General features: G+C 43.8%; 1 protein-coding gene across 3 annotated transcripts in view; it reads right to left on the reverse strand.

Moving 5' to 3' along the window:
• Positions 1-24,096, reverse strand: part of MAST2 (microtubule associated serine/threonine kinase 2) — a 354,118-nt gene that overhangs the window by 206,851 nt on the left and 123,171 nt on the right. For all 3 annotated transcript variants that reach the window (XM_033915410.1, XM_033915412.1, XM_033915409.1), the window contains 2 exons: positions 14,266-14,475; positions 6,938-7,039 (listed from right to left, as the gene is read on the reverse strand). In XM_033915410.1, coding sequence (XP_033771301.1) covers positions 6,938-7,039; positions 14,266-14,475 — 312 coding nt within the window. The remainder of the gene's footprint in view (positions 1-6,937; positions 7,040-14,265; positions 14,476-24,096) is intronic.

A 24,096-nucleotide genomic window follows, 5' to 3' on the forward strand; every position in this document is an offset into this window, starting at 1 on the left:
AATTTGTCATATACAATGGGTAAACAGACAGTAGTAATAACATTTGCCTTTAAAGCTCTAAGAGAATATTTTTCAAAGTTCCTATCTCAATCCTGTTAAAAGTACATAGCAGATTTCATAGTGCAAATACTTTTAGTCAAACTAGGGGGAGACATTCCTGGGGATGCTTTGGGCAAGATTCAAAAATAACGTGATTATCCTGTATTTTCAAAATTAATGAGCATTATTTTTCAATAATATGAAATATCTCCATGAGAAATTTTTACAGAGAAAGTATATAAATAACCAAGGTCTACACCCAGGCAAACAGTATAAAAAAACTTGCAGCTTTGGCACAAGTCTTAAAAAACACCTAGCAGAAGTTAAAACCAATGTGGTAGATACAGGATCCCTACAATTGGTAGGAAGACAATTTGTAGGATATGACAATTGGTAGGGCAACAATTCATAGGGCAACAATTAGTAGGATCTTCCTAGCAATTGTTTTCCTACCAATTGTCGTACATCTACCAATTGTCGGAATGGAATTGGAGGCATCGGAACAGGAAGGGGTCCTCTTCCACAAGTGTATATCTCTGGTCCGTGTAGGCCTACTCCTTTTCTTCCCGGTTCTAAGACGGTCCGTGTAGGTCTACTCCTTCTTTCCAGGCATACTTCTTCACAAATCCATGGGCAGTGGCTGACCCAGAAGCCTTTCCTCTGATGTCAAAGGGAACTTCCTTCCAATGTAACAGGTTGGCAAGTCAAAACCGCACGAGACTAAAACACGCTGGCAATTCTGCACAGGACTTATGCACTCCACCTTAAAACAGTTCCTGTTAGTGCTCTGATGGAGGGTGTAGGGGAGGGAACTCCCCCACTAAATGTACAAGTGTTCGCGCTCCCGTATGGGAATCCCCCCCCTATTACAATGGAAACTGGCGAATACTCCAAAAATGAAGGAAAATTGCAGTTTCCACTGTAATGGGGGGTTCCCTCCCCCTCCCCCAACGGAAGCACGAACACTTGTAGGTTACTGGAAAGGATCCCCTCCAAATCCCCCCCCTCAGAGCGCTTACAGGAACTGTTATAAGGCCGTGCCCATAAGGCCTGCACGTGATTTTCAGCGTGTTTTTGTCCGGCACACTTTAGTTACGGTACCATGTAACAGGGACTCTCCCTCTGACATTAGAGGGAAGACTTCTGGGTCAGTCGCTGCAAACAGATTTGTGAAGAAGTGCGCCTGGAAGGAAGAATGAGAAGGAAAAGAAATAGGAATACATGGACTGTCTTAGAGCCAGCGAGGAGGAGGAAGATAAGGAGTAGGCTTATATGGATTGTTCTAGAGCTGGCAAAGAGGAGGAAGAGGAGTAGGATTAAGCCTATGTGGACACCTATGGGACAAGGAAGGGAGAGGTGTGCCTTGGGACATGGGGGGAGGGGAGGGAGTGCGTTGAGACAAGGAAGGAAGGGAGGGAGCGTGAACTTGGGACAAAAGATGAAAGGAGGGAGGGAGCGGGCATAAACATAGGAATGAGGTGCTGAGGTGGGGAGGGAATGGAAAGGGAGAATTGATCGGCATAGGTGTTTGAGTGAGAGGGAGGAAGAGAGGAAAAGAAGAAAGGAAGAGGTGAATTGTTGGGCACAGGGAGGGAGAGAAGTGGGTGGGAGAGGAGTGAGGTACACGTGCATGGGGAAGAGAGATATGATTGGGAGAAATATGGCAGTGGAGAGGAAACACTGGGACAAATGGAAATGAATGCAAGAGGGAGGAATGTTGGATATGGTGTTGGAGGGAATAGAAGGAGAGATGTGGCATGGTGTTGGACAGAGGTGATGGTGCACAGCAATGGATGCAGCAGGGAAGAGATAGGAATAAATGCTTCTTATGGATAGATGGGAGTAGGGGAGAAGAAAGAGGGAAGGCATGGTACACATGGATAGATGGGAAGGGAAGACATAGGAATAAATGCTTCTTATGGATAGATGGGAGTAGGGGAGAAGAAAGAGGGAAGGCATGGTACACATGGATAGATGGGAAGGGAAGACATGGAAAAGTAGATAGATTTTGAGAAGAAAGCAGAAGAATTGAAGAAAGTTGAATGTTAAAAGTTAAAGCTAAAGATGGATGTATTTATCCAAAACATAACAGGGAATTTAGGTAGAAAAACTTTTGCTCGGGATAGGTGAAAGAATCAATAGAGAACAAATACAAAATCCCTTACGTCAGACCACCGGACCAATAACTCACCATACTTCAATGACGCACAAACCTGCAAAGCTATTTTACCTTATGTTAGGCTATGTCCATACAGAAAATGGTGTAATTTAAACCACTACAGGCTATAGCTTTTCGGAAAAAGCTGCAATTTGAAACACCCTATGTCCACTAAGTCTATATCTCCAAATCTGTATGGTATGACTATACTGTAAATGCTGAAAGTTTGCCCTGCTTATACTGTGAATGTACTCTTGTAACCCGATCTGGGCTCCTTTGGGAGGACGTGCTAAATAAACAAATAAATAAAAAAAACAAATAAATATTTTCTGTCTCCATTTCTGCCGCCTGGGATCTCTCTCTGCCTACTCCCCTCACTGAAGCCACTGCTGCCACAAATTTCTCCCTGCCTCCCCACCCCTCCATCAAAGCCGACCCAGAACTTCCTCTCCGACGTCAGAATTGATGTCGAGGGTGGGGGAGGCTTGAGGGCTGGCCGCTTGTGCAGTCACTGCACGCACTTGGTTCAGAGAAGGGCAACAAAAATGATAAAAGGATGGGACGACTTCCTAATGAGAAAAGTCTAAAGCGAGTAAGATTCTTCAGCTTGGAGAAGAGATGGCTCAGGGGTGATAGAGGTCTATAAAATGATGAGAAACTTTCAGAAAAGAAATAAAGACTATACTTTTCAAAAAATCACTGAAAAAGTCCTAACCCCTCAAGCTTCCCTCTAACCCCCCGAACCCCCAAATCAACCTGCTCTACTCTTTTTATCCCCCAAAAGGACCAGAAATATTTTTGTAAAACACCCTATTTAACTCTTTTGTAATCCGCCTTGAACCGCAAGGTAATGGCGGAATAGAAATCCCTAATGTAATGTAATGAGTGAGTGGAAAGGATAGATGTGTAACGCTTGTTCACTCTCTCCAAAAATACTATGACTAGGAGACATGCTGTGAATAATAGTTTTTAAAACAAACTGGAGAAAATATTTCTTCACACAATGTGTAATTAAATTCTGGAATCCGTTGCCACAGAATGTGGTGAAATCAGTTAGCGGGGTTTAAAAAAGGTTTTAATAAGGTCCCCTAAAAGAAGTCCATAGGCCATTATTGAAATCCACTGTTTATTCCTAGGATAAGCAGCATAGAATCTGTTTTGCTACTTGGGATCGCATTCATTGGTCCTCAACTTTGGAATGCTTTTCCAAATTACATTTGAACAGAACACAATCTTGAACTTTAAAACATTATTAAAAACTTTCCTGTTTATGGATGCATTTGACCAATGATCTACAAAATGAAATAAGGAGCCTAATGGAGACCAGTTAGAAACAAGGAGCACAAAATCAGTTTTTAACTTTTTAATTCTTTATTTTCTTGCCTTTACTATTGATATTATAGTTCTACTTTTACTTATATTATTTTAACTGTCAATTAGTGGGTAAACTACAGGGTCCAGAATGCATTGAGCTCTGTAGCTCAGAGTTCAACCCTCATCCAGCAAGTGGTGCAGAACTACATGAACAGACTATCCTGCTGAGTCATGGAACCCCAATAGGAAGAGCTTCATATGCCTAGTCTGGGATTCATTCTGGGAGGTCACCGTGAGAAGTCCCTGGGAGAAGGTACCTGTGGGAAGGTGAGAGCCTCCACAAAGAGACTTCCCTGAGCAGAGAAGCCTCAGAATCCGTGGGTTACGGAGAACCCAGGGGCAGGGCTACCAGATTTTCCCCGAAGGAAAATCCAGTCCCATGGCCACGCCCTCAGACACACTCAGTTCCGCCCGCACCCCTGCCCTATAACCTGTTCATGCATCTGGATGACATCTGCGCATGTGACACAATGATGTTGTGTGTGTGCATATATCACATCACCGAGTTGCATCCACGTATTCATGGATGCCGTACCGACATCAGAAGCTTTTAAAAACCCGGACAAAGAGCTAGACCCCTGGACATGTCCTCAAAAGGAGGACATGTCCATGGAAATCCGGACGTCTGGTAATCCTACCCCGGGGGGAAGCTGAAAAGGCTGGAAAGGATTGCTTGAAAGAGCTGGTATTGTAAATGGTGGTGTGCTTTGCTAGATGACAAGCCTGCTGAAGATATTGGAAGCTTGGACAGTAAAGGTGCTGGCTAAGGTAAGCCAATTATTATTTGGTTGAGGCTATGTGCTGGAGAGCCTAACACGCTGGGAAAGAAGCAGCTAATGTCTGGTGTGGCTGAGGTAAGCCACGCAGGTTTTGAAATTGCTGAGAGCTGATTAACTGACTAAACACTGAATGGGAATTGATACTGTCTACAGAACAAACTGTTACACCGGAAAAAGAGATGGAACTTAAAGTATAGAGTTTTGATTTCTCTGAGCTTGTGAAGGAACAAGACTCAGGCTCTGTAAGTTGAACACTATGAGATGTGAAGAATTATGTTATTGAACCAGACTGCTGAATTGAACTAAGAGTGATTTTCCTCCCTGAAGGAACAGACTCAGGTCCTGTAAATCAATAAAAGTGTTCATTATACCTTCAAGAGTGTCTAGAAGTGTATATGTGTGTTAATAGAGTTTGAGCCCACTGGGACAGATAGGGAAATATGATAAAGTACCTGAATGTAAACCACTTAGGATATAAGTGGTATATAAATAAAAATAAAATAAAATACAGAGAAGGTTGTTAGAAAACCTTGCTGGAGCACTGCAGGTCCTGGCAATGTGATGGGAAAATGACCGCTCGGCCCGTCACAGGGAGGAATGGAGCCAGGAGCACATGACCCAGGAAGTACAAAATGCCAGACAAGACCTAGGTTAAGGAGGCTCAGAAGAAAGCAGTGAGATCCACTGTGGATGCCTGCACCCCTTTGAAAATTAGCCCAGGAATAAAAAAAAAGGTTCCTGCACAGATTCGCATCTGCTGATTCTACAAAAGCCTTTATTTGAAAACATGCATAAATTTGAAAATGTGGCTTGTGTGTGTTATTTGCCTCTCCCAAGCTAAATCTACTCCTGAGCCTGCATATATTTTACCTTGCTAAAGTATATACTGTATTTTTCGCTCCATAAGACACACTTTTTCCACCCTCAAAAAGGGGGTGGAAATAAGGGTGCGTCTTATGGAGCGAATACCCAACCCCCCCTACCTTTTTTCACTGTCACCCTCCCTCGTTAGACACGGCTTCCTGCCTGGTCCCGGCAAGCAGCGACGGCTGACATGGCTCAAGTCCTCTTCTTTTCACTTGCAGGCAGCCCCCCCCCCCCCGGTTACCTTTTTATTTTCGTTCTGTCGCCCTCCCTCGTTAGATGCAGCTGCCTGCCTGGTTCCGGCAAGCAGTGATGGCTGACGCGGCTAAAGTCCTCTTCTTTTCCCTTGCAGCGAAGCGGTGCACAGGGCTGTCTGCCTTCCTGGTCCCCCGCCGCTTCCCGCAAAACTGTTCGCGGGAAGCGGCGTGGGACCAGGCAGGCAGCAACGGTGCGCCGCTCTGCTGCAAGGAAAAAGAAGAGGTCTCAAGCTGCGTCAGCCATCACTGCTTGCTGGGACCAGGCAGCTGCATCTAGCAAGAGAGGGTGATAGAATGGAGGGGGAAAAAAAAAGGTAATGGGGGAGGGGGGGAGGTGGCCCTGCCTGCCGAATTAAACATAGGGAGCAGGGAGAAGCTGGGCCTACCTGCCTCCAGGGAGGCCTGGAGGGGGGAGGCCTGCTTGCTTGCCTGGGGGGGCTGCCAGGGAGGGGGAGGCCTGCCTGCCTGGGGGGGCTGCCTGGGAGGGGGAGGCCTGCTTGCTTGCCTGGGAGGGGGGGAAGCCTGCTTGCTTGCCTGGGGGGTCTGCCAGGAAGGGGGAGGCCTGCCTGCCTGGGGGGGCTGCCTGGGAAGGGGGAGGCTTGCTTGCTTGCCTGGGGGGCTGCCTGGGAAGGGGGAGGCCTGCCTGCCAGGGGGGCTGCCTTGGAGGGGGTTGTACTGCCTGCCTGGGGGGGAGGCCTGCCTATGTGCCCTGTCCCTACCTGCCTGCCAGCCAATAGGCCTGCCTGTCCTGTCCCTGTCCCGGCCTACCACTAGACCACCAGAGGCGAGGACAGGGTACAGAGCCTGGCAGGGAGGGGGGGACAGGGTTCAGGTCTTAGCAAGGAGTGTGGGGTTGGGTGCAGAACCTGGCTGGGAGAATTTGATTCAGAATGTTTTTTTTCTTGTTTTCTTCCTCTAAATCTGGGGTGTGTCTTATGGAGCGAAAAATATGGTAAGTGTTTTCAAACAGCCAATTTACCAGGATAAATGCCTTCTCAATAAACAAAAAAACTCATTAGATGATCAATTCACTCTCCTGGTCCCAATAAATAAAATTATTTGTTTCCCCTTCAATCCCTCGTTTCAGGCAGTGACTAGCCCACAATCACGCAGGAGGTTACATCTATTTATATTGTGTATTGTTTTTGCATTTGTGAGACTGTATGGTCTTTTAGAATTTACATTACTTATTTATACATCAATTTTCAACTGTACTTCTTTCAACGTGATTATTTTTATGGGATGTTTTAGAATTCTGAACATTTAATGAAGGCATTATTCCAGAACATGGCATGTGTTAACTCCTAGCGATCTTCTAATGGATTCAATAAAGGAATTTTGAATTAAGCATTTCTGCTTTCCTATTTTGGTTATCCCCACTGTTTCTTTGATATCCTATCCTACCTTGTGTTTTTACATCTCTGTATCTGTAACAGGTGCTACATTATCATCTCCTATACACTCACCAAACATTCTAGCAACCGGGCGGGCCGTGCTATGATGATCATCAGCTTTCTGACCAGCTGGGTTACAAAGGCCACCTCGGAGCTCTCAGACCGCTCATAAGCCTGCGGGAACCAAACAATCACATTACAGATCCAATTCTGAGTTTGAATATCAATGAAAAATATGACTTGATTGGTCAGAACAAAAGTATTAACTGGTCATGTACAAATTTTTCTACATTAGGAAAATGTAAATTCTTACAGCTGCATGAATCGAATTTATACTGATGAAATACTCTGGTTACTGGATAGAAGTGCACTATTTAATTGAGAAGCCAAGTAAAAGCAAGATTTGAAAATGCATCCAAAAAGCACAGTTACTTATCTTAACAGGTGTTATCCTGGGACATCAGGAAGATATTCTCACATGTGGGTGACATCATCCACGGAGCCTCATCATGGACAGTGAAAAGTATAGAATCGCTTTAAGCTTTAACAAGCTTTTAGATTGCACGCACCACGCATGGGTGAGTGCCTTCTCGCCTGACACCAGCTCGCAAGGTCGTTAGTTCTATGCCCAAGCGAAGAAGCCCAACTAGGGGAGGTGGGCAGGTTGTGAGAATATCCGCCTGCTGTCCCAGGATAACACCCGTTACAGTAAGTAATTGTGCTTTATCCTTAGAGAAGCAGGCAGCTTATCTTCACATGTGGGACTCCCTAGCTTTAGAAAGGGGATGGAGGGAGAGTTGGGTTCCAAGAACTCAGAAAAATTTGAGTTACCTTGCAAAACCTATACCCAAAGTCTTATATGAGAGCGCGGAGGCAAGGGAAAAAATAAATAGGGGAATTCCATGTTCTGCTAGAGATAAAAGGAGAATTCCCATAAACCGTCTATTTATGGAGGCTGATAAAATAAGAAAAAGACCTCTTAGAGGCAAGTGAATCTCAACATAGGCAGGCAATGGAGATGCCAAAAAGATTTAAAAATCAAATGCGAAAAGACTACTGGTAGATGCACACATATGGAGCAGGAGACCAAATGAGCCGTTGACACTAGTCATGTCCCACAGTAGATACAGTGAGGGGAAGGGAAGTCAGTCATCCCCCTCACTGCACCCAGACTCCATCTTTGCTTGAGATGATTGATTTTCTTTGGTGGGAAACCCTGCCCCCTTCTTCCCAAGAGCAAAGCCTCTTCATTCATCCCTTTAAAGGGCACTTGTTTTTCAGAATGCAGCCACAGTCTGCAGCACAGTGAGGGGAAGGGAAGCCAGTCGTCCCCCTCACTGCAGCCAGACACTATCTTTGCTTAAGCTGATTGATTTTCTTAGGCAGGAAGCCCCTGCCCCTTCTTCCCAGGAACAAAGCATCTTCATTCAGCCCTTTAAAGGGCTGTCAAGCAGGCGAGTCTTCCCCGTCAGTGGGCCACGCTGAAGGGCCACAACAAAAGGCCATTTGTGCGGCCCTTCATGTGGACCAAGCCATAAAATTCCACAACAAGAAGCACACCACAAAAATCCCCATGAAAAAAATAAAACCACCACACACCACTAAAATCACCAGCGAAATCTCTAAGACAAACATAACTCACTCTAAACCCACCACAAACACAATACCCAGCCCACACCTCCTACTACGCACAATGAAGCCAATAAAACAAAAATAAATGCTCATCATCCTACTGCTCATTTTGATCCTAACAAACCGAAAAGCAACAGGAAACATCTCCCCAATACCAGTTATTGTAACAACCAACAGAAATCAGCACCCAGCTGGAAGAAATCATGCAAACAGAAACCTGGTCGATTGCTCGGTTTGCATGCACCACAACATCTCAACGAAACCCCCTCCGAACTAATCCCATTCCCCAACCAAGCTCTCTCATCTACCCAAAAATGACACACAATAGTAAAACAGAATTTACCTTGATAAAATGTGCATACACGAACATCAGATCCCTAGGTCCAAAAACAGAATATAAGGGACTGGATAAAAACCATTAAGCTAGGACGCCACTTTCTCACCGAAACATGGCTAACCTCGGACAATGACCCATGGATAACTGTAGTCTGTCCACAGAGCTACAAAATACAAGTAGTTTGCAGAGACAAAAAACATGGAGGAGGTCTAGCCATCATAGCCAAAAACACTTTAAATATAAACATAATGAATAAAACCTCCACCTCCCATATGGACTTACTTGCTTGCCAATTATCGAGCTCCACGCTAAAGGGGTCCATGACCTGCCTCCTATGCTACATAACCCCAGGGAAATGGAACACAGCAAAGCCAGAATTTGAAGAATTTATCTTTAGAAACTCCTTTACATCAGCATACAAACTAATCTTAGCAGATCAAAATCTTTACCAGTAGGAAAAAGGAGGTATTGATACCCTTGTATAAGACTCTGATAGGATCTCATTTAGAATATTGTGTACAATTCTAGAGGCCGCACCTTCAAAAAGATATAAAAAGGATGGAGTCTGTCCAGAGGAAGGCTACTAAAATGGTGCGTGGTCTTCGTCATAAAGCATATGGGGACAGACTTAAAGATCTCAATCTGTATACTGTACTTTGGAGGAAAGGCAGGGAGGAAGGATATGATACAGCCATTTAAATACCTACTTGACATAAATGAACATGAGTCAAGTCTCTCATTTGAAAGGAAAGCAATGTTACTTACCGTAACAGTTGTTATCCAGGGACAGCAGGCAGCTATTCTCACTAATGGGTGACGTGATCCAACGGAGCCCCGATGCGGACGCCTCACAAGCAGTTTTGCTTGAGGAAACTCGAAGTTTCGAGTCGCCCGCACCGCGCATGCGCGAGTGCCTTCCTGCCCAGACCAGGGCGTGTCTCCTCAGTTCAGATAGCTAGCAGAGAAGCCAACCAAGGGGAGGTGGGTGGGACGTGAGAATAGCTGCCTGCAGTCCCTGGATAACAACTGTTACGGTAAGTAACATTGCTTTATCCCAGGACAAGCAGACAGATATTCTCACTAGTGGGTGACCTCCAAGCTAACCACAATGGGATGGTGGGAGAGTTAGCAACTTAGGAGAATAAATTTTGTAATACTGTTTGGCCAAACTGTCCATTCCGTCTGGAGAAAGTATCCAGACAATAATAAGAAGTAAAGGTGTGAACCGAGGACCAAGGGGCAGCCTTACAAATCTCCTCAATCGGTGTCGATTGAGGAGACCTTATGGGCTGTGCTCTGACCTTATGGCTGTGACTTTACTGTGAAGGGGTAATCCAGCCTGGGCATAGCAGAAGGAAATACAAGCCGCCATCCAGTTGGAGATGGGACGCCCCAACGTTTGGATCAAAGGAGATGAAAAGTTGAGGAGCAGTTCTGTGTGGCTGTGTGGTGCGTTCCAGGTAGAAAGCCAAAGCACGTTTACAGTCCAGAGTATGAAGAGCTGATTCTCCAGGATGAGAATGAGGCTTTGGAAAAAACACAGGGAGAACAATGGATTGATTCAGATGAAATTCCGAGACCACTTTGGGGAGGAATTTTGGATGAGTGCGGAGGACCACCTTGTCATGGTGGAAAACTGTGAAAGGTGGATCCGCAACCAATGCTTGAAGCTCACTAACTCGACGAGCAGAGGTGAGGCCAATAAGGAACACCACTTTCAAAGTGAGATACTTCAGATGAGCCTTGTGAAGAAGTTCAAATGGAGATTTCATAAGCTGAGAAAGAACAACATTGAGGTCCCAAACCACTGGAGGCGGTTTGAGGGGAGGATTGACATGGAAAAGTCCTTTCATGAATCTGGAAACCACGGATGAGCAGAGAGGTTTCCTTTGGAGCGGCTGATGGAAAGCAGCAATTGCACTAAGATGGACTCGTATCGATGTAGACTTGAGGCCAGAATGAGAAAGGTGCAAAAGATAATCCAAAACCGAAGACAAGGAGGAGTGTTGTGGCTCATGATTATGAGAAAAACACCAAGTAGAAAATCTAGTCCACTTTTGGTGGTAGCATTGTCTAGTAGTAGGCTTCTTTGAAGCTTCTAGGACATCTCAAATGTAGATTAGTCTCTGTTCTGCTGAGAAATTAAAAAATTACCCCATAATTCTTATTTAAAGCTCTAAGAGCTGAAATTCCTAAAAAAAAAAAAAAAAATGTTTAAAAACACAACTTGTAAAAGCCACTCAGCCATAGTCGCTGCACGCTGTTGTTGATCGAGCATCCTCAGGAGCAGTTCCACTTGTTTCCTCCTTTCATGGAACAACCTAGACATCTTGCTTACAGTAAGCCTTGCTTCGAGACTGAATACCACAGTATTAGATCCCAAACTATTGCCCGATACTGCTGCCCAGCATTTCCATATGATCCATGCCATCTAATTTGTTGTTCCCAATGATGCCATGCTTGACTGTCTGATACCAGGGCTCTTTAGGAGCAATTGAGGATTATTTAGATAAACTGGAAATACCAAAGCTGTCCCAATCCATCAGTGAGCACATGGCCTGCCCTGTTACTATGGGAGAGGTAGAAGGTGTCATTAAGGGGTTAAGGAGGGTAAGTCTCCTGGGGTAAATGGTCTTTCTAATATTTTTTATAAACGGTTTGGTGAATAATTATGCCCGTTGTTAGTACATGCTTGCAATGGGGTACAGGCGGGGAGGTCCTTATCACGATCTATAGGGGAAGCTGGTATTTCGTTGTTATTAAAGCCGGGTAAGGACCCAGAAAATTGTGGATCCTACCAGTCCATCTCGTTGCTAAATGTAGATGCAAAGATTCTTGCAAAGGTGCTGGCATTGAGATTGGGCCGGGTGCTCCCTTAGCTAATACATATTGACCAATCCGGCTGCATTATATTGTAAATGCTTTCTGTCTTTATCTGTTTTTAAGTCCATTATTCTGATTTGTATTTTATCTGTATCCCATGTATTAGCTCACTTTGTTGTGAACTGCCTAAAACTTTTTCGGTATGGTGGTATATAAGAATAAAATTATTATTATTATTAATATTTATTCTACGATGCCAGGTGGAAGATAACATACATTGAACGCTCCATTTGTTGTGGGGGGCTCAAAACTTTCAAAGTTCTATGGTATTACTGTCTATTGACGCAGAGAAAGCTTTTGACAAAGTTCGATGGGAGTTTCTATGGTCAGTGCTTGAAAGAATGGGGTTGGGTGGGGGGTTTGGGCAGTGGATTCAGAGTTTTTATATGGAACAGCGTGTCTGTCTCCGTATTAATGGGTATTATACAGATTTCTTCAATATCTATTGTGGTACTCGACAGGGGTGTCCCTAATCGCCACTGCTTTTTGCTTTATATCTGGAACCCTTAGCATGTTATATTAGGGAACATGCGGCTATCAAGGGTTTGCATAGGGGGGAGACGGGAACATAAGCTTTCTCTGTTTGCCGATGATATTCTTCTATATGTTCATGACCCATGTAGTTCATTTCCTGTATTGGTGAAGGTGTTTCAGGAGTTTCATCAGGTATCAGGATTTACCATTAATATGTATAAATCTGAGTTTCGGGGGGTTTATATAGCGGATAAAGTTGAACATAGGTTGGTGACCTATTTCCCGTTTTGGAGAGCACAGACTTGTATTAGATACTTGGGAATACAGCTTTCGCGGAATTTGAGATGTCAGGTGGGGTTAACTAGTTTCTACTTTTTTATGATGTTATCTTGTGCCTACTTAGAGGTATTTGTAGGCACCTTGTAGCATCTTGTGATGCTTTCTCAGTGCTTTATATTGTAACTATGCTTGCTGTTATTGCATATAAAATTTCTAATAAACATTTAAAAAGAAAAAAAAAAGAACATAAGAATTGCCACTGCTGAGTCAGACCAGTGGTCCATCGTGCCCAGAAGTCCATTCACGCAGCAGCCCCCAGATCAAAGACCAGTGCTCTAAATGAGTCCAGCCTCACCTGCGTACGTTCCAGTTTAGCAGGAACTTGTCCAACTTTGTCTTGAATCCCCGGAGGGTGTTTTCCCCTATAACATCCTCCGGAAGAGTGTTCCAGATTTCTACCACTCTCTGGGTGAAGAAGAACTTCCTTATGTTTGTGCGGAATCTATCCCCTTTCAACTTTAGAGAGTGCCCTCTCGTTCTCCCTACCTTGGAGAGGGTGAACAATCTGTCTTTATCTGCTAAGTCTATTCCCTTCAGTATTTTGAATGTTTCGATCATGTCCCTCTCAGTCTCCTCCTTTCAATGGAGAAAAGGCCCAGTTTCTCTAATCTTTCACTGTACAGCAACTCCTTCTGCCCCTTAACCATTTTTGTCACTCTTTTCTGGACCCTTTCGAGTAGTATAGTGTCCTTCTTCATGTATGGCGACCAGTGCTGGATGCAGTACTCCAGGTGAGGGCACACCATGGCCCAGTACAGCGGCATGATAACCTTCTCCAATCTGTTCGTGATCCCCTTCTTTATCATTCCTAGCATTCTGCTGCCAAGTGAGAGAGAGAACTGGAAGGAGGTCAGGAGGAATTTGAAATGAATGAAGTCAGCACGAGTATGGGATCTGAGCCAGAGCTATTCAGCAGACTTGGAGTGTAAGTAGAAGTTTTACCACTTGGGTTCTAGCTAGGTACATGGGACCTAGGTTGGCCACTTTTGGAAACAGGATACTGGACTTGATGGACCTTCGGTCTGTCCCAGTACGGCAATTCTTATGTTCTTAGTTTAAAGTTTAGCCACGCATGGGGGCTGGGGCACCTTACAAAGCATGGGGTAGGGGGAGTGAGGGTATTTGGAACAGAGGAGAGAGTGTTACTTTCCATGGCATTGAATATCAGCCTAGTTTCCTTTACTGGTTTCGCTTTTGTCCTGAGTTTAAACACTGATAACCACTGTACGTTGCTAAAATCCAGATGCTAAACTACTTTCACCTGGTGGGAGAAATAACTTATGTATTAATGCTGAGGCCCTTGGTGCTTTTTTCCTCTTTAATGGTGTTCAGGATATGTTCCTCTTACTAACTGACTCATTGTTTGCGCTATTGAATAGCCTAGCAATCATGCCTACTTGGCTATCCCAGTAGTGGCAGTAAGAAGATCATCAATGGAAGATTTTCCTTATAGATTATAAACAATTTAAACAACTATTTTCTTTCATCTTAAAACTTATGAAGAAAAAAAATGGGGGCAATACCTTTTACTGGACTAACAGTACATTTTTGACTTAACATTTGAGAGCTTTGCTTCCTTCATCAACCTCACAAATAAAAACAATACACACTTGGAACCTTTTACAAAGCTGTGCATGCTAAATCTTGAGCCGTCCATTCTATTCCTTTGTAAAAGCCCACTACTGGATTTAAAAGGATCTCAATTTTAGAAAAGAATGCTAATATTAGGACTTACATCCTGCAGAAGTTTCTCCAGATTCTCCTGAAGCTCATGGAAGTAATGGGACGTAATAAGTCCTTCACGGGATTTATCCAGGCAGTCTCTGGCCAGCTCAATCACCTGATGATGAATGAAGCTTAGAACCCCATCTGCTAGTGGAAGCACATTTTCAGGCGAATTGGAGGCAATGAATTCAGTTAGTCTTTCCTCCATCTGTGCTGTAGCCTAAAGAGAAAATAAAACATATAAATTTAAAAAAGAAATCTAAGTTTATTTCAATTTACCTTTACTTTCCATAAGCCTGGATGATGGTTATTGGTATCAATGGGTGTAATATGACTTTATATTGTCAAATTTCAAATTCCTATGTTCATTTACCAGACCCTAAGAAAGGGACAAAAATCAAAAATCTTTGCAATGTACAGTTTTAAAGTTCTAGAAGGCATTACAAAGGACCAGTGATTTTGGAATAAATTTAAGATGCTTAAATGTCACTGTCATAGTAACATAGTAAATGATGGAAGATAAAGACCTGAACGGTCCATCCAGTCTGCCCATTAGTTATACCCATTAAAAATACATGATTACATTAACTTGTCTCTTCTTTGATATTTCTGGGTCATTGTAAAGTCCACCTGGTATTGTCCTAGGTTCCAAATGCTCAAGTTGACTTCCAAGCTCACTCCAGCCTATCCAACCATCCTGTTTGCAGGACATCTACCATGAAGTCTGACTAGTAACATCCTCATGTTCCAAGTTAGTGAATTCCCATTGATGCCCTCCCCAATGACCAGGATACAAGGAAATGTTAAAACGCTTGGATTATCTACTATCTATGTGGTAGAAAATAAAGGAAATGCATGCAGCCCTGATTCAAGACCACAGCATTTCTATTCTATTCTTTACTTCTTGGTTTGTTTGTTTTTTTTAATCTAGAGTCACCTGTGTCTGAAGCCCATAAATTAATAAACCTTTGTTTTTCCGGTGTGATGAGACAGGTAAAGTGAGAGAGCTGGTAAAAACCATCAGATCAACCACAGGAAAAAAAAAAGTGGGGTAGGACGAAGGCTTGCAATAAAAACCAGAGGACAGTTGAAAAATTGCTTCCAATTTTACTGAAGTCTCCACAAGACAACAACACTAAAACCCAGCACGTGTTTCAGCTACTGGCACCTGCATCTGGTGTCTTGCATTCTGAATGTGCCTGTAAGACACTTAACAGTTGCCAAATTAGTCAATACATCTTCTAAGCAAACCACACTGATCTAAAAGGATCTGAATTAGATGTTAAGGTATTGTAATGAATGTAGAATAGCTGCAATGGTTACCTTTGTCGATGTGTTAATTTCAAATTACATGAAGGGTGCACTCCAACAATTAGTCTTCACATTTAATTTCTGCTGTAAGAATACGCTAAGTAATAATAATAACAACCTTATTTTTGTATACCGCAATACCACAAACAGTTCAGAGCGGTTTACAGTGTAAGAGACTGTACATATACAGCGATGATACAATGTAAGGGAATGTACTATGCAGTTGAGAGCAAGTTACAATGCAGGGGACTGTACATAGTTTAGCATAGGTATTAATACAGTGGAAGACAAAGCAGGATTACAGTGCAGGAGTTTGTACATCTACAGCAGCGATATTTATACAGTGAAAATACTGTTTGAGAGAATTAAAGAGTAAGATAGAGGTGGTAGGGTTAGGTTATTTGGGGGGGAGGGGTTCGAGAAATTTATCATAGAGATAAGATTTGAGGGATTTCCTGAAGTAAGAGTAAGATGGGGCAGATGAGATGAGGGTGGTCAGGCAATCTGTCCATCTGCCAGCTTGGAATGAGAGAGTTCTGTTAAGGAATCTTTTGTAGGTGCATCCCTTTGGGGATGGGTAGGTAAACAGATAGGCATTGCGTGTGCGAGTGGTGCCTGGGAACGCAAAGTGGTGAGAGAGATATATCGGTGACAAGCCAGTTAGGGTTTTGAAGCAGAGGCAGGAGAATTTGAAGATGATTCTCGCTTCTAGTGGCAACTAGTGAAGTTTTCTGTAGTAAGGGCTGATGTGGTCTGATTTTTTGAGGCCACAGATTAATCGGACGGCGGTGTTTTGAATGAGTCTTAGACGTTTGATGGTTTTCTTGTAGGAGCCCAAATATATAATATTACAGTAATCCAGGGTGCTTAAGATTAGGGATTGGACCAGCAGTCTGAAGGAGAGGAAGTCAAAGTAGTGTTTGATGGTGCGGAGTTTCCAGAGGGTATGAAAACATTTTTTGACCTGGGCATTGGTGTGATCTTCGAAGGTCAGGCATCGGTCTAGGATGACTCCAAGGATTTTGATGGTGGGATTAATAAGGTAAGTTAGACCATTGAGTTGTAGGGTGGTGGTCGTTAATTTGTGGTTGGGACTTGCAGGGAAGAGTTTAGTCTTTTCTGGATTTAGTTTCAGTTTGAACCGAGTTGTCCAGTGTTCGACCATGGTGAGAACTGATGAGATGTGCTGTTCTGTTTCTTGTGATAATGAGGAGATGGGGATGACAACTGTAATGTCATCTGCATAAATGTAGGATTTCAGTTTTTGGTCTGACAACATGTGACCCAGTGATGCCATGTAGATATTGAATAGGGAAGGTGATAGGGGGGAGCCTTGTGGGACTCCACAGGGGTTGGAACAGGTATGGGAGTAGGCTCCCTCAGTGTGTACTTGGTAGGTGCGGGTTTTTTAGGAAGTCTGTGAGTCAGGTTAGTACCTGTCCCGAAATGCCTATAGAATCAAGGCAACTAAGCAGAATGTCATGGTCTACCAGGTCAAAGGCACTACTGATGTCAAACTGGAGTAACAGAGCGTTGTTTCTCTGGGAGAATAGTTGGAGGAGGTAGTCGGTTAGTGATGCTATGACGGTTTCCGTGCTGTAGTTAGTGCGGAATCCAGACTGGGAGTCATGCAGGATGTTGAATTTTTCGAGGTGTGACATGAGATCCTGGTTGACAAGGCCTTCCATAATTTTGAGGAAGAATGGTATGTTGGCAATGGATCTGTAGTTGGTGGCTGTGGAGAGTGGTTCTTTGGGGTTTTTGATAGTTGGGGATATGAGGATGTGGCCGAGTTCCAGCGGGAAGTAGCTGGTGGATAGGCAGAGAGTGACCCAGTTGAAGAGCTCCACTTTGAAGGAGGGGGGAGCTATTTTCATAATGGAGGGTGGGCAGTTATCTAGTAGGCAGTTGGATTTGGAGTATTTGGAGTATAGCTCTAGAAATAGGTTCCAGTCTGGGTTTTTAAAGCGATTCCAAGACATGTCGGCGGTAGTACCTTCATTATTTGGGGGGGGGAGGCAGATGGATTAATGGGCTGGTGTTTGTTGTGGCGAGTACAAAAACTTAACACTTAAGTAAAATACCCCTACAAAGTCAAGAAACAGCACAATGTGTTCTGCCTCCGTATTAATGGAAGCAGGTTGTTTGTGTTTAAGGGTATGGTAAACATTGCCTGAAGTAGATTATAGTACCTAGGGGCTTATTTTTAAAAGAGAAAGACATACAAAAGACGGCATAAACCAACACTTGGACATTTTAATCACCAAAATATCCAAGTGCTGATTTTTGAAACTTGCTTCTTAGATATCTTGCTAGGCATTTTGTTCGCAGTTCAAGGGGGCATGTTGGAGGCATGTTATGGGCTGGCTTAGGGCATGCTTAGTGTTTGGATGTCTTTCGGCGATAATTGAACATTTACCATATATATGCAAATATAAACCGACTCGCATATAAAAACTGAGGTAACCTTTTTTCTCCAAAAAAAGGAGGAAAAAAGATTGACTCGAATATAAACCTGGGTGGGGGAATGGGGGGGGGTAATATTCAAGTGCAGTGCCTTGCCTTGCCCAGCTCTGCAGCCTGTTCCCCCTCCCTCATTGCTCTGCCAGACTCTGCATCCAGCCCCCTCACTCACTCCCTTCCCTGCCAGTCTCTGCACCCAGCCCCACTCCTTCCCTGCCAGGTTCTGTACCTTGTCCCCCTCCCTCCTGATGACTTGCAGGCCTCCACCGGGCCTGCCATGATACCTGGTAGTCCAGTGGTGGCAAGGACAGGAGGGATCCCTCCCGCCTCCTGTCCAAGCCAATTCTAAGAATTTTTACCTCCCTCTCACTTCCCCCACGTACCTTTAGTATCACTGGTGGTCCAACAGTGAATCACGGCAGGAGAGACCTTCCTTCACTTCTGCCCGCGCAGAGCCACTAGCTGATTGGCTCCAGTTAATTCAAAATACTGCCGCAAGATTGATCTTTGGTAAAACAAAGTATGACCATGTGTCATCTCTGTTAGGAATTTACATTGGCTTTCTTTTTGATTGAGAGTTCAATTCAAATGTACCTGCATAGTTTTAAAAATCTTTTACGGAATCTTTGATTTGTTGGACCCTCTAGTTTTAAATTCTTTGAAATCCTCAAGTTGCAGAACTATCCATATATTTAAACTTTCTTTTCCCACTGTAAAATGTGCCAGATCTATCAGTAAAACTGTTCATTCCTTCCCCTATTTATTAACAGCAAATAAGATCCTGTCTTTCCTTTCAAGTTTTTTGAAAAATCCTGAAAACTACTCTGTTTCAGCATTTTCTAGCAGATAAGTTTCTATGAGGCTAATTCTCTTTATTAACTACAATTACTGTTAACTGAGTCAAGCCTTGTTTCTCAGGGATAACTCGGCATATAAGTCCAAGATTTAGTTTAGTAACTAACATGTCCAGCCCTAAGATTCCTGGCTCTGCTCTTTGGCTGAAGAAGCACTTAACTTTTGAGTTCTTGGCAAAAGCCAAGAGCATTACTGTTATATCCCAATCACGCACAATGAGCTAGAATGTCTTTTTGGAGCGGGACCATTCCCTGGGTCTAGGACTTGTCAACTGAGAAACTCGGCTTGAATATTTCCTACTCTAGCCACCGGAAGAGCATCTGCACTTCCAAATGCAAGGGAGCCCTTCTGGCGCCCTTCAGTCTGTTCACATACATTACTGCCACTGCGTTGTCGGAAAACACTCTTACCACTTTTCCAAAATTCTTGACGCGAGCTGAATGGTTCAACGCACTAGATGGAATATGGATCACCCCTGGCCCTGGATGAAGCAATCTCCACAATGGGCTTTCCAGCCGAAAAGGCTGGCATCGGTCATAAGAATCACCCACTCCAAAATTCGGAGAAGTATGCCCCTCGACAAGGAGATCTCTTGAAATCACCAACGTAAGCTGCTCTTCCCCTGTAGAGGCCGCATATGCACCCTGGCTCAGGGAACAACTTCCAAGGAGGTTGTCATGGAGTACAACACCTGAAGGCAGGCAGTGGGAGTCGGAAGTGTTAAGAGATCCAAGACTTGTTTCTGGAGTTACTGTTTGCATGTCTCAGGAAGAAAAACGTGGCCCCAGGCTGTCAACCTGAATTCCTAGATATTCCAAAGTCTGAGTTGGCTCCAGATGGCTCTTCTTGAAGCTGACTATCCTGCCAAACTTTTTCAGAAGAGTCACACCCTTCTACACTGTCTGCTCTAATGAGCCAATCATCCAGATAGGGGTGTACTTGGACCACCATTTTGCAGAGATGAGTTGTTACTGCCAACATTACTTTGGTGAAAAGCGGGGGGTTTATTTTTTATTTTTTGACAACTCAAAAGGAAAGGTTGCAAACTGGAAATGCTCCAGGAGAACGTGACCTCCCAGATATTTCCTGTGTCCCAAAAGGAGGGAATATGTAGAAATGCCTCTGTTAAATCCATGCATGAAATTCTCTTGGAACCACCACCGCAATGACCAAACAAACTGTTTCCATGTGGAAACGTGAGATCTTCAGAAATGCATTGACTGCATTGAGATCCAATATGGAGTATCTGCCTGGATCTGATTCATCATTGGGAACTGGTTCTATGGCATGAATGTCAAAGAGTCGCTGAAGCATGGCTCGGACCGTTGCCTCCTTTTCAGGTCTCTCATCTGGAGAATCTAGAAACAAACCTGGAGAAGAATGAATGAACTTTATCTTGTGACCCTTGTACGATGTCCAGCATTCACTGATCTACTATTACTATTTATCATTTCTATAAGCGCTGAAAGGCGTACACAGCACTATACATTTAACCAGCCATCTAAACACAGATCATGGACTCAGTCAACCCCCTAGACATGACATCCGGCATATGAGACCTCAACAAAACCTGACCCCAATATCCCCACTCCATTGATCAAGCCGCCTCTACCTGGCACTACGGAATCCAGTCCCTCTATAACAGCCTTGCCCAGAAAAAAAACATAAGGACAATCACCAATAAACCTCCAGCCCCTTGGTTTACTTGGTTTACCTTCAATCACTAAGGAGAGCAGAGAGGAAATGGGTCAAACACCCAAACGAGGAGACAAGGACACACTGGAAAAGCCTGTCAGCCATCTATAAATCCTTTATCCTAAAAGCAAAAAGAACCCACTACTCATAACTACTATAGAGTCCCCAATTAATCCAGACATTTGTTTGCCATGACGAACCATCTCCTCTCTGCTGCCCAAGGAAAAAAAGCACAATAGCCCTACAGACTTCGACAGTAAAGCTCTTTCCAACTTCTTCCAGACAAAAATCGACATCTGCAATAAACTTGATATCACCACCAGCAACAGCCCCCCGAACTCACCTTACACACAATCCCGCAATCCCAGTACCTAGATCTCTATCCCAACTACACCTGGACGCACACGACAAGCTCCTTGAAACACTGAAGGAACTCAGACCCTCTAACACAATCCTGGACCCCTGCCCTTCCAGTCTCCTATCCACTGGAGATGCCTTGGCAGAATCCATTCTACCCATCATCAATTCCTCCTTATCAGTGGGAAAGGTTCCAATCTGCTGGAAATCTGCAATTATCAAGCCCACCCTCAAGAAATCCAAATGACCCATGCAACTATCGTCCAGTCTCCAATCTCCCATTTGTGTCTAAACTCTTGGAATGAATAGTACTCCACCGATTATAACCATTCATAGAAGAACAAAGAGCCCTATCCCCATTTAAATCTGGCTTCCGAGCAGGCCACAGCATGGAGGAGATTCTCCTAAACATCATTGATGACAGCTGGTCAATGATGGACAAAGGCAGCAATAACCTACTAATACTACTAGACCTGAGCGCTGCCTTTGATACCATCGATAACCAGCTCATACTGCGTAAACTCACTGACCTTGGAATCAAGGACTTCGCCCTCCAATGGTTTGTCTCCTTTCTGCATCAAAGAACACAGTCAGTGATATTAGGTCCACACAAATCAAAACCCAAATCTATCAAATACGGAGTCTCCCAGGGTGCCCTGCTGTCCCCTCTTCTATTTAACCTTTACATCAAACCAGTCATTGATATTGCCCAAAACTATAACATCAAAGTCCACTCCTATGCCGATGACATGCAGCTACTAATCCCCCTAGATCTGTCCAACTCACTAACCTTTAATATTGCCTCTCTGATAAGAAAAATTGGATGAGAGACAAGAAACTACAACTGAATGCCTCCAAGACACAGCTCCTATGGATCAGAAAAAAAACACACCAGCTTCACCCATCCTACACTATCATGGGAATCCACATTCCTGGCAGTGAAAGACTAGGTGCACAGCTCTGGGGTAATACCAGATAGCTATCTATCCCTCTCTGCCCACATCTTGCAGGTGGTTTCCATCTCCTTCTACTATCTGCACCAACTGAGAAGAATCAAACCCTACATTTTCAAACCTGACCTAGCTCAGCTTCTCTATGCCTATATACTCTCCAGGACTGCAACTCCATATTTAATTTAGTGACTGCCATAGAACTCAAATGCCTCCAGCGGGTTCAAAATTCAGCAATGCACCTCCTGTACAACTTCAATTATCACAACCCCATCTCCTCAGCCCTCCAGGCAAAACACTGGCTACTGATCAACAAACGCTGCACATTCAAGACCCTGGTAATAGCTCACAAATAATTCCACTTCACCACACCAGCCTACATTACCTCCAAGATCTCTCCAGCTGGTAACCGCCCATAAATGCTCCACTAACCATTTTGTCCCACAGCTATGGAACCAACTACCTGCACAGATCAGATCACTGAACTCGCTGATGGGCTTCCGAAGAGCAGTGAAAACCTTCCTTTTCAACTGAATTACCTTCAGCAAACAGTTACCCTATATTCTCTTTTTCCAATGAACGCTGTTATACAATCAGTCATGTCCTTAATTAACAGGAAACATCTCCTGTGATTGCTATGAACATCTCTCTGCAACCTGTTATGTCCTTAAGCTACCATGGTTGTCCTATGTAATGTACTATGAATGTCTACTATAACTGTTTGTGTCTACTGTAATCTACTGTGAATGTGCTTTTGTAACCCATTCTGAGCTCACGGGAGAACGGGATAGAAATCTAAATTAATTAATATTCAATAGACAGTCTCTGCTCAGAAGAGCTTACAATCTAATTTGGACAGTTAGCAGGGTTGGGGAGTTTCTAGTAGAAGAAACAATATGATGGATATAAGTATCTGAAGATGAGTGAGTTAAGAGTTGAAAGCAGCTTCAAAGTGGGCTTTTAGTTTGGATTTGAATACCACTAGAGACAGAGCACAACTTATTGACTCTGGCAGCTTGTTCCAGGCATACAAAGCGGCAAAAAAGAAGGGATGCAGTCATAGTAACATAGTAGATGATGGCAGATAAAGACCCGAATGATCCATCCAGTTTGCCCAACCTGATTCAATTTAAATTTTTTTTTTTTTTCTTAGCTATTTCTGGGCAAGATTCAAAGCTCTGCCCAGTACTGTGCTTAGGTTCCAACTACTGAGGACTCTGTCAAAGCTCACTCCAGCCCATCTACGCCACCCCAGCCATCGAAGCCGTCCCCAGCTCATCCTCAACCAAACGGCCATATACAGACAGACTGTGTACTGGCCTTAGTTCTTCAATATTTACTATTATTTTCTGATTCTAGATCCTCTGTGTTCATCCCACGCTTTTTTGAATTCTATCACTGTTTTTTTCTCCACCACTTCTCTCAGTAGTGCATTCCAGGCATCCACCACCCTCTCCATATAGAAGAATTTCCTTACATTGATCTTGAGTCTTCCACCCCTCAGCCTCAAATTATGCCCTCTGGTTTTACCATTTTCCTTTCTCTGGAAAAGATTTTGTTCTACATTAATACTTTTCAAGTACTTGAACGTCTGAATCATATCTCCCCTATCTCTCCTTTCCTCTAGAGTATACATATTCAGGGCTTCCAATCTCTCTTTCATATGCCGAAAGGTTAGACAAACTGGGGCTCTTTATCCTGGAAAAGCGGAAACTGAGAGGAGACATGATACAGACGTATAAAATCATGAAAGGCATAGAGAGAGTGGAGAGGGACAGATTCTTCAGACTAGCGGGGACAACAAAAACAAGAGGTCATTCAGAAAAACTGAGAGGGGACAGATTCAAAACGAATGCAAGGAAGTTTTTCTTCACTCAGAGGGTGGTGGACACCTGGAACACGCTTCCAAAGGAGGTAATAGGACAGAGTACAATACTGGGTTTCAAAAAGGGACTGGACGACTTCCTGGAAGCGAAGGGGATTGCAGGGTATAGATAGAAGGTTACTCTACAGGACATAAGCGAAAAGCGTATGTGAGTTTTAGAGTAGGAGCACTATCAGGTCCTGGACCTGAGGGGCCGCCGCGTGAGCGGACTGCCGGGCACGATGGACCTCCGGTCTGACCCGACAGAGGCAATTCTTATGTTCTTATATGTTCTTAACCTCCTATCATTTTCGTCATCCTCCTCTGAACCGCTTCAAGTCTTCTT

This window comes from Geotrypetes seraphini, chromosome 12, assembly GCF_902459505.1.
Source record: "Geotrypetes seraphini chromosome 12, aGeoSer1.1, whole genome shotgun sequence".
In the NCBI taxonomy this organism is placed as follows: Eukaryota; Metazoa; Chordata; class Amphibia; order Gymnophiona; family Dermophiidae; genus Geotrypetes; species Geotrypetes seraphini.